General features: G+C 36.3%; 1 protein-coding gene across 1 annotated transcript in view; it reads right to left on the bottom strand.

Moving 5' to 3' along the window:
• Positions 1–8094: 8094 nt before the first annotated feature.
• The window catches only part of SERPINI2 (serpin family I member 2), a 30119-nt gene continuing 17970 nt past the window's right edge, over positions 8095–20243 (bottom strand). Inside the window, exons 5-8 of the mRNA XM_081077244.1 lie at positions 19051–19148; positions 15330–15416; positions 12248–12337; positions 8095–8182 (exon numbers count right to left, since the gene is read on the bottom strand). Of these exons, the coding sequence (XP_080933370.1) occupies positions 8106–8182; positions 12248–12337; positions 15330–15416; positions 19051–19148 (352 nt within the window). The 3' untranslated portion in view covers positions 8095–8105. The remainder of the gene's footprint in view (positions 8183–12247; positions 12338–15329; positions 15417–19050; positions 19149–20243) is intronic.

Raw genomic sequence — 20243 nt, 5'->3', positions numbered from 1 at the left:
TCATTTTATAAAGAATGTGACAGAAATGTGAAGATTACATAAGATATTGTATGTACATTACTCAGAGACAGGAAGATCTATAAATATAAGCTATTGTTAATTACAAAACAGGCACTTGTCAGAATTTTTCTCTATATTTTCAATGGATACAAGAATATGAATAATATGATACAAGGCATGACAAACCAAATCATTCAAATCTAATTTGTACATATCATCCAAAAGAAAATTTGTTTTGGTGTTCACAATGCCTGTTGAGAATTTCTCAGACCAGCTTTTCTTTGTCATTTTCTGTGAAGCATTGAGAACATGCTTTAAATATCATCAGCAAGATCACATTTTCATCCTTTGCAAGTAGGCATAATATTTTTTATTAGTCAAAAATCTGTTCAGGGGAGAGGTTCCAGTCAAGAGGGTGAAGTGGGTAAACGCTGTGTTTACTTTCTCTCACAACCACATCAAAATTACAACTAAACTACAAACAACCATCACTGAGCATAACCTAAACTCTTGATGAAACAAAGCCCTACAACTAAGGGCATACAGAGACAGCCACCTAGAGACTGGTAGGAGGGGCATAGATATGGAATGGGCTGGTACCACATCCGCATATGACCATTAAAAATCAGGAGAGATATCTTGGTTGTGGAGACCCCCCACCAGAGGAGCAAGTGGTCCCAACACCATACCAGGCTCCCCAGCCCAGGGTTCCAATTCAAGGGGGAGAAGTCTCCATAATTTTTTATTGTAAAAACCAGCGGATATTGTGGCTGAGTGAGATGGAGGGCAGACGGACTCCCAGCAGATCCTCTTAAAGAGACCACGCAGAGACTTACCCACTGATGAACTCACTTGCTCTGAACTCCAGCATTGGGGCATCAGTTCAAAAGGTGACAGGAACATACAGGAAGACACTGAGATCTGGCTTGAGGGTGAGGGTCGAAAGGGCAGCTTCCTCTGGAAGGAAGAGCTGACAGAGGCCATTGTTTCTTTGTTGAGCCTTCCTTCTTCCCAGCATGCAGACTCTGGTGGCCGCCCTAATCTGAGTTCCCATCAAGCTGGCCACGCCCTGGTGATTTTGAGACTATGCCCCAAACAACTTTCCAGCACACTCAAGCTGCTTCCAGTGGCTTTTTCATATAAACCACCTACTTTGGCTCATGCTATAGACTTTTCTAGGGTCCATTAAAGGTTCACAAAACCCAAACAAGCATCATCTGGCTTCAGCATGCCCCATACCTCTGGCTGAGCAGCCCTAAGCCCAGCACTAACAGCAGCCAGCTTTGGTTCCCGGCTTGGCCTCTTGAAGCACTTCCAAGTACAGCGAAGGTGGCGGCCACCTGCAGATTGCCTTGTGGATCCTATCAGGTGGCCCTGGGTGGGGTACAGAATGTGGCTGAAGTTGGCCTGCAGGGGATTCCCTCTCAGGAGGCCCTGGGACTGGTGCACCCAGTTGCCACCTTCGAAAAGAGCTGGAGCATCACCCAGCTGCCTCCAAAGATGACACACCCAAGAGGAAGATTGGGCAGTCACCACAGCCCAGCTGAAGCAGATCCTGCTTCGTCAGGTCAGCCCCTGCACAACAGCTCCTTCATTGAAATTACAACCAGTCTTCACATCCAATGAGCCTGAGGGTCAATCCCTCATTGATGTGCAAATAGCAATCAAGGTTTAACTACAACAGGAGGGCACACACAGACCATATAAGGGACACACCTGGAGTGCCCAGGAAGAAAGTGCCACTGAGCAGCACAGCACACCTACTACAGAAGGCCACTCTACTAAGATTGGGAGACATAGCCACCATACCTAATACATAGAAACAAACACAGGGACGTAGTCAAAATGGGGAGACAAAGAAATATGTCTCAAATAAAAGAACAGAACAAAGCTCCAGAAAAACAATAAACAAAATGGAGACAAACAATCTAACAGACACAGAGTTCCAAACACTGGTTATAAGGATGCCTAAGAATCTCAGGGAGAACTTTAACAAAGAGATAGAAAATATAAAAAAAGAACCAGTCAGAAATAAAGAATACAAAAAAGGAAATGAATATATTAAAGTAGTATATCAACAGTAGATTAGATGAAGCAGAGGATCAAACCAGCAATTTAGAAGATAAGGTATCAGAAAATACTCAATCAGAACAGCAAAAAGAAAAAAAAAAAGAAGAATCCAAAAAACATGAGGAGAGTTTAAGGGGCCTCTGGGACAACATCAAGTGTACCAACATTGACATTATAAGGGTACCAGAAGGAGAAGAGAGAAGCAAAGAATTAAAAACCTGTTTGAAGAAATGATGGAAAACTTCCCTAACCTGACAAAGGAAATAGATATACAAATCCAGGAAGTGCAGAGAGTACAAACAAGATGAACCCAAAGAGGCCCACAGTTAGATACATCATAATTAAAATGCCAAAAGTTAAAGACAAAGAAAGAATCTTAAAAACAGCAAGAGAAGAGCAGTTAGTTACCTACAAGGGAGCTCCCATAAGACATCAATTGATTTGAAGTCCAGAAGGGATTGGCAGAAAATATTCCAAGTGATAGAAAGCAAGGACCTACAATCAAGATTACGGTACCCAGCAAATTGATCATTTAGAAGAGGTGGTACACATAATAATGGAATATTACTTAGCTCTAAAAAAGGTGGAAATTTTGCCATCTGCAACAACATAGATGGAACTAGAGAGTATTGTGCTGCGTGTAATGTCAGTCAGCAAAAGACAAATGTCATATAATTTCACTTATAAGTGGCATCTAAAGAACAAAATAAACAAATGAAACAGAATCAAACTCATAGATACAGGGAAAATTTTGATGGTTGCCAGATGGGAGGGGGCTTGGAGGTGAGTGAAAAAGAATGGATTAAGAAGTACAACTTGGTTGTTACACAGTAATTATGGGATGCAGGATATAGCATAAGGAATATAGTTAATAATATTTTAATAACCATGTCTGACGTTAGATGGGTACTAGTTTATCTGGGTGATAGATGGGAGGGGGGCTGGGACAGTGTGGAAAAGATGAAGGGATTAAAAAATACAAATTGGTAGTTATAAAATAGTCACAGGGATGTAAATCAATAATATAATCAATAATATGACAATAAGTATGTACTGTACCAGGTGGGCACTAGTCAAAACTATCACTTTGTAAATTATATCAATGTTTAACCACTATACTGTACACCTGAAATTAATATAAAATAATATTGAATGTAAAAAAAAAAAAGAGGAAACACAAAAAAGAAAAAAAAATCTGTTGAGGACAAATCTTTGAAGAAGATACCTTCACTCTCTCCAAACCCCCACCTCCACAACACACGCACATACACACACACACACACACACACACACACACAGAGTAACTAGGAAGTAAAGGATAAAGGCTGTTTGTTTGTTTGTTTGTTTGTATATAATGGAAAGAATCTCCATCAAGAAAACTATGTGGCAGCCAGCAGAACACCGCATTACCTAGTAAGCTTTCTGCATTTTATATTATTTTTTTCTCCTTTGGTGAAGATACATTTTTACAAAGGAGCTGAGCAATTGCATGGGGAAATACACTGGAATATCATTCCTTATCTCCTTTCATGAATTAGGCAAACTGAAATAGTATTCTAGAATTTGTTCTTAACAGATGTCAAGCATTAGGATGAGAAAACATCTACTATAGGGATATATATGGAAAACATGCATTAAGAACATAGTTATACGATTTTGGTGAGACTAGATACCTAGTTCCTATGGCCTAACATCATATGGAGTATTTCTTGCTCGGAACAGAATCCAGTGTGTGAATCCCTGGTCAGTGGTGGTAGGGCAGAGGATAAGATGTATGTTACCCATGCAATTATCCAGGGACTCATGTTGATGGAGCCTCTGCCATCTTCCAGATGCCTTGTGAGGCTTCCACAGTCATCCTTAATGTTGATATACAACCAGCAGAATGGACAAAAGAGAAAGAAAAACAGACAAACTTACTTCCTAATCACGGCAGCTAGAAGTAATATATAGCATTTCTGTTCATATTCCACCTTGTGAGAACAGGTCAAGAGAGTCTACCAAGTTCAAGAGAGATGTAGTCTCTGGCTGGATAGTGGGTTAGCATGCACAGGATCTAGTTTCCAAGTTATCACAGGCAACAATTTTACCACACATTTCCACAATTTAACAAGCTCTCCTGTTTTCCACTCTATGTCTGTATTGTTCTTGTTATTGCTGTCCAACTTCAAAATATGCCACATATTTTGGATTTTGTTATAGAAGCACCCCATTAAACATTCTAAATTAACACTCACTCTCATCACTAATAAATCTCTTAAATTCCAATGAAAAGATCACTCTTGCTCACATCACAATTCAATGCCAGTAAGACACTCTTGGTTGGCTTTGACCCAGGCATCAAAGAGGGTCTGTGATGCACGGTGAATCTAGGCTGAAAGTGGTTCTGGCATCTTCTAGGGCTTCCAGGGTCACCTTGAGCATTGACATCTAGCTGATATAGAGGAGAGCACTTAGAGAGAGAGACTCTTATTTCTTATCACTTGAGCTCACAAGTGACACACTCACCTCCGCTCCCCTTCCATTGATTAGAACTAATTACAAGGCCCTACTTAGATAAAGGCAACAGTGGCTGAAATGAAGTCTCTGGCTAGATCACCACTGCCTGGCAACAGCTCCACACGGTGGAAACCATGATCAAAAAACTTTGCTAGGAAGAGGTTTCTGCCACAATAGTAAAATTGTTTTATATGTCTTTTGTTTTTATAAATTAAATTTCAAACCTATAAAAAGACAACTATAGATAGTTAAGGATAATGTAATGAACTAGGATCCTAGTAAGAGGTACATCCTGGGTTGCTTTGTTTGGTTTGGTTTTGTGACAAAGCACCGCATATAGACAATATTGATTCAAAAGACATCATTCCAAATATGTGTCTCGATTGAGAAGTCCAAAGTTTCTAAACATAGAACTTTGGAAGAAAGATGTTCAGTAGGATTTGTCCAAACCTTCACTATACAGGTGAGGACATTGAAGCCCCAGAGAATGGAGGTGACAAGCCAAAAATATAATGTTCAACAGTGAAAAATATCCCATCTTTTATTTCTTTTGTAGACCATCAGGGTGGTCACTTCAGGCTTCAGAAAGAGAAAGAACCTAGATTTTTGACCTCTTCGATTTCGGGCTTCAGATTTACAGATGATCGCATAAGGAGACAGAGAAAAAGGGGCGGAGTCAGAAAAACAAAACTCTTACAAGCAAACATTACAGTGGGCCCACTTTTTCATCTTATGCATGGAGTCAGTCTCAGGATTCACAGCTCAGGAGAACGGCTCCTCAGAGAGTATGTTTCAATGGTCTGAGGCCGTACTGTGAGAAAATATCTTATATCCAGAGGTCCAAAGCACTGACTTCTAATGAAATCTGCCTAAAGTTGTCTTTGTATCTTACAAGGTTTCCAAATCTTTGTGATCTAATTCAGGAGAATTCTATAAACCTCACCCCCAAAAAAACGAAGTGTTCGTTGTCTCAGGCTTTTGACCTCTTAGGTCCCACAGCCTGATGTAGCAGACTTCTCTAAAAGGAGAATCATAACTATGTGACGTCAATAAAACCCAATTCCAAATTTCCCCCCCAAAATTCTACTACTTAAATGACCATTTTACTTCAAGGAGGGAAAAAAGTATATATGTAGTAGACTTTTATAGGGAGTTTTAACTTGACAATATTTTTATCCCATAAAAGTATGCACTGTTGTGAATCTTTAAAAAGTCATATAGTTTGGCAAAGAAAATCATTTTGTACTTATTTTATTTCATAATAGACATCTATTTTATAAAAATATTCTTGACACTTCAAACCTTTGTGATATGCAGCAGTAATAGCTAATAAGTTAACTGCAGCTGAAGGTGAAGATTAAAGGTTTTATTCTCTGAAGTCTTCTGGTGACTTTATTTGAGAGAAAGGTAGAAGAGGAGATTTTCAGCTTGAACCCACACCAGAAGGCTACTTTCTCTGCTATAAAAACTTAAACTTTCTCACTTTTTAATCCAAGTCACCTACCAGAGACAGAGCATGAAATCAGAGAAGAGAAATAACAACCCAAACTACCTGCCCTACAATGCAAATTCCGGCTCCATAATAGGGAACCTGAGATGTACATTTAACAGATCTTATTGAAGAAAAGCAAATACATTAGGAACACATTATAAAAACATGTACTTAAAGTGAAACTTAGGCAGTCACTTTATTACATCATTTCTTTTTATAAAACTCTTCTTATTTCCTCATACTCTTTTATTACTGTCATTACCTTTCACCATTTGAAATAAACTTCTTTTTGTATTTGTTCACCAGTTTACTCTCTTGCTGCCACCAGGAAAATGTCAAACCCCTGAGGGCAGACACCTCGTCAGATTTGTTCATTGATTTATCCCCTGTATCTAGAACAGTGAGTGGAACATGGTGGGAGCTCAGTTAAAATGTATGGAAAGAATAAATGAATCTCCAGGGCAGACTGACTTGTAGCACGTGGAAGAAGAGAATAGGAACTCTGTCAATCCAAGGAAAACAAAAATCCGGGCCAAGCCTGAATAAAACTACTATACTCTTAACTGAGCTTCTTATTCTCTTTTCCTGAATAGAGGAAGCACATTTTCAAACCAGTTCCATGGTGAGGAACAAATCTGTGGTATATCATTAACACATAGATTAGCATTTACTGTATCTAAGTAAACTGGAGCTGACAGTCTAGGAAAATGAATATTCTTTCAAATATGTTATGGTTTTAAGCAATCACAATTAATTCTAAAATTGTCTTCATAATGTCTTGAATATTGTTCCAGATTTTGCTGGAGGTGGACACCCAGACTTTGGAGACTAGACAGCAAAATGTTTCAGGGGGAGACCTGTACTACATTGAAGGATCTCATAGAAAGAATTATAAATTAGTGATTATGGTCACAGACTTCTAGCTCAGCTTTACCATATTTCAAACTTAGGCTCAAAGTTTGAAATATGGTAAAGACCACCGTATTTATTTGCTTTATGTCCCTGACTGATTTATGTAACATCTTTGAGTCTCAGTTTCTTTATCAGGAGAAAACTCATAGGCTTTTTAATACATTTAACAATGTAGATAAAATATTTACTTTAGTGTCTGACACATAATTAGGACTCAACAATGGGTTGTGATTATCATTAAACTCTACTAAGAATCGCAAAGACAAACAAAGAGACACCTTACTTCATTACCATGAAAATGGAAAAAAGTGTGAAGCATGTTATATGAAGTCATTAGAACGCAGTAGTGTTTTGGATATTTCCATCTGACATGCTAGAATATTTAGAGGACGGGTTCTCCATTTAATCCTTATAGATTACCATCTTGGCTCTAATACTTCCTTAGCTCAGTGGTGTAAAATTATGAAAGATCAGCCTCCTGAATCATGCTAATTTAGCTGTCACTTTCACATACAGGAAAGCTTTACAAAAATTCTCTTCATTTTCACTTTCTACACATGTTTAAAGCAAAAATCAGAACCAAAATTAATATGTTCCAAAAGGTATTAAAACAAGGCAAATGTTAAATGTAACACACAGAATATCTAATTATGATGAGCGAAAACCTCAAAGCTTGTCTACTGTCATAGATACCAAATCTCTGTATCTTAAGTATCATCCCAGAGAGGCAACCACGATACCCACTCTATCTTGACCTTACTTCCCCATGGTCTGGTTAATGCTGTTATGCCTGATAGTTAGCTAGTCTTGTCTTTTAGAAATATAGACTTTGATATCTAAGAATTTCATATGCAAAATAGCTTAGTAACATTTAAGTAAGTAATAGCAATATTTTATGTTACATGCTGTAATATAGACTTTATAGGACATACAGAAAGAATAGAAACATTGAATGCATTTTTATTTATCAATAATTTCACTTATTCATTAATACAGGTCTATGTCAATACAGATTAACAAAGGCACATTTAAAACATAAACAGATATATAGAATACATTTGCAAGATGATGATATTTGGCCAATCAACTATTTTCCAGGAATCATCTTATATTCTGAGGTGGTACTTTTTATTCACAGTGAATCTAAATCTCTTCCATTCATCTTTTGGATGTCAGGATTTGTCACACGTCCCATAAACAAAATTGATTCTAGGAAAATAAAAAAAAAACATATTTCAAGAATATCTGGAGAAAAAAGTTAATAATTAGTTTTTCTTACTATTTTAACAAACCATTTAGTCAGCTAAGCAATGTCTAAGAGCAAAAGCATCTCCTTTGTCTAAAATACATAATTATATCATTATTAATCATTTTCTGGTAATTTATAAAGTAAATTAACACCCACAACAGCTTGCCATGAAAAATACATTAGTCCTGTTTTCATAAAGCAAAGCAAAAATATAGTGACTGTGAGGTATTCTTCTAAATATAGAGACTCAGTCAGGCAAACACAGCATAATAAAATGGTAATGAGCATGGTAGAGTTTTAAATTTAAGGCATTAGCAGTCATCTTTTTATGCATGTAACATAGCCCTTACAGTTAAAAGTGTAGCTTCTCAGATCTCCTTTAGCTCTGAATCAAAGTTCATTGCTAAAAACAATGTTTTCATATCACTAGTGTTTTCAAAACCTCATGAAGGTGATATAATATACAGCATAAATGAAAACACTTATTTACAGCCATTCTGTGTTTGCAAGTGGAAAGGAAGAACTAGAGGACAAAACAGAAATAAATGATGTGTCAAAATCCATTCACCTTTCTTTTCAATTATGGTAAGGGAAGTGGCTTGAATGGATCAATGTCAAGGGTTGCTTTAAGTTCCTATGGTCATGTAATAAAGGTTAATTTCAAAAGTGATAAAATAAATTTTACATAATTTTAAAGGTGATAAAAAGCATATTTAAATATATTTGGAATAACAGTGAAAGAGTCCTTTCTTATTAACTCTTTAATGTTCAGTCCAAAGACTTTTTAGAAGTAAAAAACATGGAAATAGCCATAGTCTCCAGCAGTTTTTTTCTTTTTATGAATTATTACAATAAATAATACTTTATGAAAAATTATAATCAATAATAATAAAAAAATCAAAATAATTCTGAAAAAAAGAAACAAAAACCCCTAGTTTTCAGATAGATAGGATGCATTCCATGTTTCCCCGAAAATAACACCTAGCTGAACCATCAGCTCTAATGCATCTTTTAGAGCAAAAATTAATATAAGGCCTGGTCTTATTTTAATATAAGACCCGGTTAATATAATATAATATAATATAATATAATACCGGGTCTTATATTAATTTTTGCTCCAAAAGATGCATTAGAGCTGATGGTCTGGTTAGGTCTTATTTTTGGGGAAACACAGTAAGTAATTTTCCTAGGATATATATTATACTTAGTCACAATAGGATTATCAGTGACTCTTGTATCTTTATAATTCTATGCCCTCAAAATGCTTGTCAGAATTATTGTTCAGAAAATTTTTTAAATAACTTTTATAGAAATTCATAATTGAAGACAATAGTTTAAAATTTTAACACTCAGAAGTGTAGCATATTACATCAAAGTCATTTGTCTCAGACTTTTCAATCTGTTTTTTTGACCAAGGAGAACCACATTTTGAATTAAGTCTTTATGCAGTCACAATCTATTCACTACTAAAATGGACAGACTAGTGAAATCTCCCTTGACATAATAGCAATGTATTTAGAGGCAGGCTGAAGCAGAAATCATTATCGTGTCCATTTTTCTCTTTATGTTCCCTTCTTAAAGAGGTGCCTCCAACCATATTTAATCATTACATTTAAACAATGTATCCATCAGATGGAAGCAAATTTTACCTACTAATATTAAAATACAATAACATAATCAAAGCTCATAACCTACAAGGAAAGATTTCTCCATAAACACCCTGCGGTCTGCTTCTCCCTTTAACTCAAGATCTGAAAGAGTTCTAAACACACTATTTTTGAATATGTATGGCATACTGTCAGTTTCAAAATCATGATTCACTACTTTGTCAAAAGTGGCACGTTTCATATAGGATCTTCCACAGTTTTCTTCTGAAAAATCTGTAAAGCTATTCTAGACCCTCAGCCTAGAAGAATAAAAAATGTTCTTCATTTTCTTGGAATTTCAGCTTAATAAGAGCTTTTGATGATTAAAATATAAAACTAACCTGATAGGAAAATACAAATCATGTATGGGTTTTGCACAAGAGGACTATTTAACCCCAAATAAATTTTAAATCTAGATAAAAATTGGTTGTACTAAATCTAAAATCATTTATCCTCATACTTCTGAAATTGTCAAATGAATATATTTTATGTAGAGCATTAATCCACTTAGTCTACTATGCTATGCAAAATCACCATCTTTGTTAATCTTAATGTTTTCTTGAGTCCATTTGTGAGAGAGAAAAATAAACCACTGAATGTCTATTGTCTTAAAATAATAGGCTATTCTACATTTTATATGGCAACAATTTACAGCCCTCAATAATAAATGAGTGGTCATTTATTTGAAATAATACTTTAAGGGAGTAACCTTAGCTGAGAAAGTTTCATTACAATTAAGATCATAAAATAGTGGAAATTGTCATTAAGGTCCAATAGTGAAGGACTATCACAGATAAATGAATAAGTGGATTATTTGGAGTTTTGAATTTCACTGCTGTTTAACTGATAGCTATTACATAGCCTTAGTCATCAACTTGGAAAATAAAGAGTCAGACATCACTATTCTAAATGTAATTATTTCCTTGTGTGTCAATGCCCAATACAACTTCATTTCTTTCTGTTCTCCATACTCAACAATTACATACTAATTATAAGAAATTAGAGTCATCCAAAGGTTAAAGATGTATATATCAAATGACATAATCAGAATATCTTTTAACATTGACACAACCTCTACTGGAAATGAAGCTGTATTTGTGCAATATCAGCAAATCAAAACTGTTCCATTGTTTTCAAGATATAACTTTCAGAAGTGTCAGTTAGCACTAGTGTCATGGAGCCTAAAAAAGAGGCTGGTATATCCTTTAGGGAGCCAATAATATCAGAGTACCTAGTTAATCTAACAGATTCAGATTCTGAAATTAATTATGTTTCATTTCCATGTAAACCAACTTCTACAGAGACACTTTCATTTTTCCTTTCTTTATTTATTCAAGCATTCACTCAATTATATTTATTGATTTGTTCATCATAATAAACACTATGTGCCAAACACAGTGTTACAGGCTTCATATATTATTTTATTAAATCTCTGAGATCGGTACAAATATTATGTTCATGTAGGAGATAGAGAAAATACGGCCAATAAGTGATTGTGTGAAAACTATTAGATAATTGAGCTGAGACTTGAGCCCAGGTCTAACACCCATGTCCATGCTCTCAGGCTTGAGGGATATTGATATTATGTGCAAGTCACTCTGCCAAATACTTGGCTGGATACAGAAACGAATGACAAACGGTATCTGCTCTCCTCTGGTTTATAACCCTCACATGATGATTGTCTCCTGAAGAGTCCTAAATATAAAATTAAAGAAAGTTCCCTCACTCTACCCAAATTCCTGACTTCTCTTTTTCATAAGAGAAAGTGACCCAGACAAGCTGCATTTCCTCATGTTAACACTGTGTCAAATGCCAGTCCAATCCACCATGACCTCTACTTTTTGTACCTAACTGCATCATCTTTCACCAAGTTCCCAAATTGGAGATTTGAAATTATGTTTGAGCCCTCCCTCCCACTCAGAGCCTATATCCACTCACTTATTCTTTTGGAATCTACCTCTGAAACATTCACAACTCTATATATAATTTCTAATTTCCAATCCCATTGTAGCACTGTAGGGAGCTAATTTCAGAGACAAGTAGGTTCTGTTCCCACCCTGCCATTTAGACAAACTACAGAACCTCTTCGAGCTTCTATGTCTTCATTAGTCAAATGTCTAATATATTAGAATGGTGTTAGCTTTAGAGATAAGTATTTAAAATGGCTAGAACATACAACAGCTATGTCCTCAACTATTATTACCACTGCCCTATTTTAGGCTGCTGTCATCTCTTAAAACAGAATGCTTGGTACAAAATTGGCACTCAACAAATACCCATTGAAAGAATAAATGATTCAGATATGTAGATTGCAATCAGCAGCTAGGAATAGGTCTGCTTGACTTAAGCAGTTCCACCAGGGAATTCTCAAAAAGGTACCTGCTGGGTTATTCTTCATAATAAACAGAAATGGATGATTTGCTATAAATTGGTTTGGAGACAGGCTCATGATCGCAGGGATGTGTATTCCTACGAAAAAGAGATAACAGTTATTTAGATGTTCACATTAAAAGATCAGTAAAGAAAGTATATCCATAATACTTTTTGTAGACAGGAAAGGCCATTTTGTTTGAAGAGTTAACAAGTGAAAATATTACCATTTTCTAAATACAGAGAAGTTTGGAATAAATTTAAAAACCAAAGAGCAGAAGAATAAATATTGGATCATTCATAGACTAATTCTAAATTCACATTTATGCTCAGTGAAGAAGAAAGTCAGATACTAGATTCAATTTAGTGAAAGCAGTTGAAATATTTTATCTTTTAAACAGTAATTTTCTGCTCACTGTGTATTTACATTATATGATTTATTCTTATAATATTTCAACTCTAATTCCTATGCAGATATGTTTGCACTTTATTTCCATTCTTCAGGCTTGTGGTAATCACATCTGAGTTAAAATTTATTTTTTTAACTTACCTTTCCAAAATTATTCTGTGAGCTCAGAGCTTTTAGGATTTGTGCCGTGAATGTATATGAGGTTTTTATTATGCGATGAGGAGATTTTATCTCTTAACAATTATTTACTATGATAATTTATATTATGCTGCTCCATTGTGTCCTTTGTCTATATTTAGAGTGGGTAAATATAAATGTTTGGATTTCTTTTCTTTCTAAGTTAATACTTCTACACTCAACTTAGATGGTTTCTTTACTAATAGTACAATGCTTTTGTACATTTTTTTCAAAACTGTGAAAAAAGCAATTTTTAAAAATGTAACATGTGTGATTAGAATTGAAAAATAATTGTATGGAAGGAAAAAACTGTTCCTCTACAGTCTTTGTTTGGGATGTGCAAATTAAACTGACAAAAAACAGATGAATGGAAGACATGCTTTAGTTTTTATCCACACAGGAGCTTCATAGAAAAGAAATGACTACCCAAAGAAGGGCTTAGGCTTAAGAGCTTATATGCCATATTTACAAAGGGTGGTAAATTGTGGAGAAGTGACTAGAAAAAGAAAAAATGATTTGGAGTTCTAGGGGCAATAAATCATGAGAAGATAAATATAGAGGGAAAATTAATGGTAGATAAGGTTTATTTAGTAAGGTTTGTTATGCAGAGTCATTTCAGTGACAACTTTCATCTCCTATGATAAAGGTGAAATATATGCCCTGGTTTTAGACAGATAGGAGGAGGACAGAGAGCTCATTTTGTATATTTTGTTTCTCAATTACCTGCAGCTCAAAGTAATTTTTCTGTCAAAATGGCGTATTTTGGTTTGGCATATTCTGATCCCCTTCACAATCAAACATAATCTTAGTAACATAAAAGGCATGGTACTCCTACTATCTGGATTATCAGGGCAACATAACCCAAATTGCCAATGAATAGTGACTCATGTCTGAACTAATGAGATAATCAGGAAAGCAGAGTCAGTATCACCTCCATTCTCATTTGGGTGAATACTTGAGCTTTTTTGTTCTTGAGTAACCCCTGAGCAGATGCCTGAAAGTAAAAATATTCATGCTGACTATTCTGAGGTGTGGTACATCAGGGTCACTGCTGATCCCTTAAAGATTGTTACATCCTTTTAAGAGAATGCTAGACTTAAAATGAGAGGCAGTGGGCAATGGCAGAAAGAGCTCTGAACTTGATGTTAGGAAACCTGATTTCAGTTCAAATTCCGCTGTCAATTAATAGTCTGATCTCAAACAAGCTACTTCACATTGCTGGGCCTGTTTTCTCACCAATATGAGAGGATCAGACAATGATCTATAAAGAATCTTCCAGTTCTATGTAAAATTTGTCTACATGGGCCAATAACCTCATCCCAATGCAACCTTTAGATTTCTCCAAGGATTGAAATATTTCATCCTCTCCAATCTATGTTTTTTGAGCACAGTAATGTGAAGTCCTTCAGGAAATGACAAAATGGTAGTGAGAGTCCAGTGTGTCACACCCAGACATCAAAATCCACTGGTACTATGGAGCATTACAAATTAATCAAGAAATTCATAACATGGACATAAACTTATAGAAATTTATCAATAAGAGAGTTTAAATGATACATATCTTTTACATATTGGTTAGAATCCAAATAATCTAAAAATATTTAAATACACCTATGAGGGATTCATTAAAGTAGCTTTTCCATTTCCAATTTAACTCAAGGATTTCCTCCAATTATTTTTATAGTATCACTTATATATAGCATAGATACTACTCACAATGCCACCAATTCAAGGAAATTAGAGGCACGGTTCTCAAACTGTAGTGTGTACACAGATCATGCAGATTCTAATTCAGTAGGTCTGGAGTTGGGCTGGAGGTTCTGCATTTCTAGCAAGCTCTCAAGGGAAGCACATGCTTCTGGCCGATGTACTACACTTGCAGTAGCAAAAACAGGCTGCCAGCCCCTGTGAGCACTGGTCCTCAGCCCGGAAGCACGTGGGGAACACTTAGAAAAATTTAAGAAAACACTGGTATCTGGATTTCACGTCCAGACATACAAATTTAATTATTTTGGGCTGTGTGCTGGGCACAGGATTTGAAAAAGCTTTCCATGTGATTCTAACGTGCAGCTAAGTTTGAGAACCACTGCCACAAAGACAATGACAAGAATCAAATTAGAAAAGCAGAGGCTAACGTGGTGTAATGGAAGAATGAAATTAAGACCATTACTTAAGAGTGAGCATTCCTGAACAATAATGATTTTATATTTGAGCCTAAAGTTTGCTCTACAGGTCCTATCTGCTAATTGGCAGGTAATCCCATGTGCAAAGCAAATGTCAGTAGATGAGGCTCAACTTTTAATCAAATCCTTTTATTTCCCTTTGCATTAAGCTGTGGCTACAGACATGCGCAAGCACCTTGTACAACCAATTTCTTTTTTCTTCCTGCAGAGTACTAGACAACAGGAGGCAACAGGGAGAACAGATTACAGCACAGTGCCAGCACCCTAATGCTCACTCGCCTTGATCTTTCCTCCTAGCTTTTTGGGAAATCATTCGTCTTACCAGTAGATGCTGCAGCTTCGCTGCCATCTTCATTTATCTCAAAGAAAACTTGTTGCATGACTTGGGAAACATACACTTCAGATGAATCTGTTGGAAAATGTGAAAGTGTATTTAAGGGTTAAAATTCAGAGTCATTGCTTATTAGGTCCCCAGTTAATTACATTTTCAAATGAACAAAGAAAAGGAAAAAAGAAAAAAAAAAAAAACTGTTTCCAAGTTAGATAATTTGCTAGAGATAAAGGTGTTTTAGGTATAGCTTTTACAGAGTGATCCCAAGACAGAGATAGAGAGACAAAGCTTAGTTCAGATATAAAAGGTAAAGATAGAAGGGTATAAGCCTCAACTCAGGTATCCCACTAAGCGAAATATTGGACTGGACAGAGGGTTTTGCCCCCCCTTAGCCATGGTCTACAGACAAGATGAAAGACGCTTTACAGATTTAAATTAATCCTACCCTACGTATTCAACCTCAAAGCCAACTTGCCTTTTAAATTCTGTATTCAGTTTTGATCTAAGTTTAAAATAAAATTTACTTTCCTTCAAGACTGATGAGGCTGTGAAAGTCTAAAGAGCTTTTGTGGCATCTGTTACAAATTCACTTCAGAGCTGTTTTAAAACCTGTCAAACTTTTCAGTGTAAGATAGTGTTTTACAATGTTTTGTTCTGGTGTAGATGAAAGCTGAGGGAGAAGGCCTCTCTTCTCCCCTTGGAACTGATGTACGCGTGAAGCATTTCTCACATAGTGGCCTGGGAGTATAGTCTCTTCGAGAAAGGGGAAGTGAAACCATGAGTTCAGAAGTCATCAGCCATCTCTGCTCCGTTAAGACCAGATAGATATAACAATGTTCCTTCCTCAAACTGAACCGTGGCTGTGTGTTCAATGGTGACAAATGGGAGGAGGAGAGGAAGATGGGCCTTGAAACTTTAAGAGAAGGGAGAAGAAAGAACTTTGTCTCTCTTGAGACATCTCTCTGTGATGCAGGTGGACGCCACCAAAGCGACCAAATTTGAAAGTGTTCATGAAGAAATACCTTAGTAAAGCGGAACCAGCTCTAGCAGCTTACTGAAAGGTAAATCCCCTCAGACAAAATAGAGAGATGTCATCCAAGCGAATTTGCATAAAAAATGGCTTCTCATCCCACTAAAAATAAACTGCAAATTGTTTATGATGACTCTGTCTGGGCCCCAATTACTTTTTATCCTCATCTACTACCCTCCTGTCCTTATCCAGTAGCTCAAGCTACAACATCAAGCATCGAGACCATAGCCCTGGCTCTCCCTCCACTTAGAACTCCTTCCCCAGAACTTTCCATGACTGGCTCCCTTGTTATTCAGGCTTCAGCAAAAATGTCACTTAATAATAGCAGTCTTCCTTCACCACCCTGTCTAATTCTGACACGTAAGATGGAGAAAAGGGGGCATTCGCCCCATTGTGGGGATTAATTGAAATGTGGGAGATTGGTCTTTCAAGGTCAGGCAAAACATAATCTTTCTCTGGGATTGCCTGGAAAAAGATAGGATTCACACAGGAGAGCACTGAGTACATGACCTAGGGGCCCATCCCAGGAGCAAGGACCAAAACGCAGGTTGGGAATGAGTGGAGAATTTCTCCCAGTTTCACAAAAGTACCAACAACTGACTCTGGCTAAGTAGACTGAGCAGCTTATTCTTGTGTTTTCCATCTTATTATAGAGACGGCACAGTCTTGGGAAAAGAATAGGACCTGAGGGGCAATAGGCTAGAACAAGGAATCTGGACTCCATAAATTCACTGGTTTCTACACTTTTATAATAACTCTTTCCCTTTATTTCTATGAAAATGCCTCATATGTCCTTGTGAAATCCAGAGGATGAGAAACCTGCAGCTTTGCTAGAAGATGTGTAAGTAAATATTAATGTACCAATTGCTTCCTTTGTTGTCTTTGAATTTAACATACACTGAGTATCTACTATGTGTCAGATGCTGACCGAGGTGATTTACATATTCTTTCATTTAATTCCACAACTAGGATATACTGTCTCATTGAACAGATTTGCAAGGTGAGGATCACAAAGGTTAAATGTTTTACTAAAGACGACATAAAAGGTAACAACAATTAGAAGTCAAATATTCACCTCAAAGTTTCTAAAGAAACTCTGAAAACGTTTCATCTAAACCTTGGGAAATATATGAGTAAAAGGTTGTCTTTTTGGTATAAATATCCCATAGCACTAGGTGTGGGCTGTTTCCCAGCAGCCTTTAGTGAATGCTTACTGCACAAATGAAATGTAGGGATGGCAGGGAATTCACTATTTTCCTAACGACCAGATGTAGGGCCACCCTTGGCTGGGGTTGTTCTATTTCAGGCAATAAGGCAGACCAAAGATGGTAAAACAACTCAAATAGGTAACCCAGGAGAAAAAGAATCGACAATGCTGGACTTGTATTCTTCTCTGTTCAGGGTTATTTTCTCACAGACATTCTTTTATGAAGCATTTTGGAGATATTTTCTTGACAAATTTGCCTATAACAAGAAATTGTGTAAAAGTCACAAATTGCTGGGAATTGTCCGAGGGAGTGGCTGTTGGACATGCCTAAGGTATAGTGAGTAAGCTTCCGAAAACCAGAGAGAAGCTAAAGAGAAAAAGGTACTTGAAAAAGGGCATGCTTCATTTCAGGGTGGCGGGGGGGGTGGCTGTGTTCTAGGGCACACTTAGATGGCGTCCTGTTGCAGTGAATACTGACTGTTTCATTTCTGGCATTGATGAAATTGTCAAAGAAGTCAGATCTGTCAGTATGAGAACAAGTAGCTAAATCATGTAGGAAGGTGGCAAGGAACATCTATGTCACCTGTGTACCGCACCCAACTCCTCCACCAGGAAAGCTCACTGATTCTGTTCATTTACTCACATAATTGATAAGTGAATGATTTAATGAATACTTCTAATCCAAGATATTTATATGGGAATACACAAAAATTGCATGTTATGATACAAAACCACATCAGATAGTATCATTAGGCCCCTTTATAGAAAACTAGACTATTTAAAACAGGGTAAGTAACTTGGGACAAATTGGTCCTATTCATCATTTTTTTACTCTCTTTAATTAGGTATTAACTAGTGGGTATCACCAGGATGAGAAAAATTAAAAGATTGTCTCAGGCTTTGCTGTACCAGGGAACATCTTGGCTCTGCACAATTTCCTAGGTGCAAGATAAAGTAAGAGCTCCATGTCCTCAGATCTGTGGTCAGTCCCAAGCTAAATCTACCAGCTGTAGCATTACAATTTCTAGATTGTGTTCATCATGCACCATGTTGTGAAAGCCTCTTTCATGCGCTCTAATATTACAGAATTAACATTTGAAAATTGGTTTATAAGAGTTTGATTAGTTCTGCTTAGATGAGAGACTCGAAGTTGTACTTCCCATTGTTCAAATAAGGAAATCCAAATAGGAATGAAATAGAAGCCCATGTAATACTTTACCTACACAGTTTCATTACAAGAATGGTTGGAAGTCTTATCCAACATTCTAAAATGTTTTTTGGCTTTCATTTAGAAAAAGTACTTAAGTGCAAAATAGAGTGCTTCTTTACAAACAGCTCAATATGACTATGGCATTTATTCACTGGATATGTATTTTCTGGGGCCAGATGCTCTTTCAGTTTTAAGATCATTCAGTTAACATAGTTACTAAGACAACACATTAACATGATAATATAAGAATTATTTATCATATTACCTGTTATTCCAGAAAGGTCACAGCCACCACTAAATATTTCAGTTATGTTCAAAGAATACAAAGCTTCTTTAAAGTCTAATTTTTGTTCTACTTTAAATCTGTTAAAAAAAAAAAGATGAAGACAAGTCTTGAAACACTATACACATTTGCTATCAAAATGTTTTTTGTTGTTTTTTTTTTTAATAACTCTAAAGTGGATGACTTGGAAGAAGTTATATTATGAAATCTTTTGCTTTCCTTAACCTGATTACATTTCCTTACATTTCACACCATTTTTTCCACAGTTCCACTAGGCAGTTTTGGGTTGCTAACAACGTGCTTCCAAGATAAATGGTTGGTGGGAAGAGGGAAGAGACTACTCTACTTTTTAAAGTAACAATTACCAAAAAAAACAGGGTGAGGATTTTAAGTTTGCAATTGCTGAGCTCCTTCCCTAGAAGTGTAAAATTGTCCTCCAGCTACTATATACGCTCCGTTTTTTTCATACCATCTAAGACGGTTCCTAGCAGATGCCCAAAATACTATGAGAGGGGAAAAGGGAACCTGCAGTCTTTGGGGGAGACTGTTGGCTATTGGGATACAGAGAGGGATTAATAACTTATTATCCTTCCCATCCATTGTCATAATTGATGTGATTTTCTTCAGTTTATGAACACACCTAAAACTTCCCGCTAGGCCTTCTAAAGGGATAAAATATTAAAAGGGAACTAAATTTCTTCCAAATGAAATAAAAGATAAAAACTATAGGAGAAAAACAGTAATGCCCAGTATTTCTGATGCAAGGCCAAAAGTTAGGATTCCAGATACAGATCACCTAGGCTGATGTGAAAACGGACTTTACCCAGGGAATCTCAAAGATTCTCTTAGGCACTGATCTGTGATACCAAGTCAACAGCAATCACTGACCCTCATATTACCATTTTAATAATACTAATACTAATGCTAATAATATAATAAAAGAAGCTATTTTATAGATGCTTAAAGCATCAACGTACATTTGAAAACCAGGTTGGAAACTCTGTTTATGAAAGAAAAGAGTGTAAGGTCCTTAAACAGGAGTGTGCCAAAAAAATGTATACACATGACTTGTACTCCTCTTTTGTTATCAGTATATACTATTACAATTTTAATACAGTTTTTTTCTTCCTTTTTTAAAAAGTGTATGCAATTTGGGACACCTTCTGTATGTTCCC

The sequence above is a fragment of the Rhinolophus hipposideros genome (assembly GCF_964194185.1).
Source record: "Rhinolophus hipposideros genome assembly, chromosome: 2".
NCBI classification, from domain to species: Eukaryota; Metazoa; Chordata; class Mammalia; order Chiroptera; family Rhinolophidae; genus Rhinolophus; species Rhinolophus hipposideros.
This window is presented reverse-complemented; position numbering and strand designations above follow the sequence as displayed.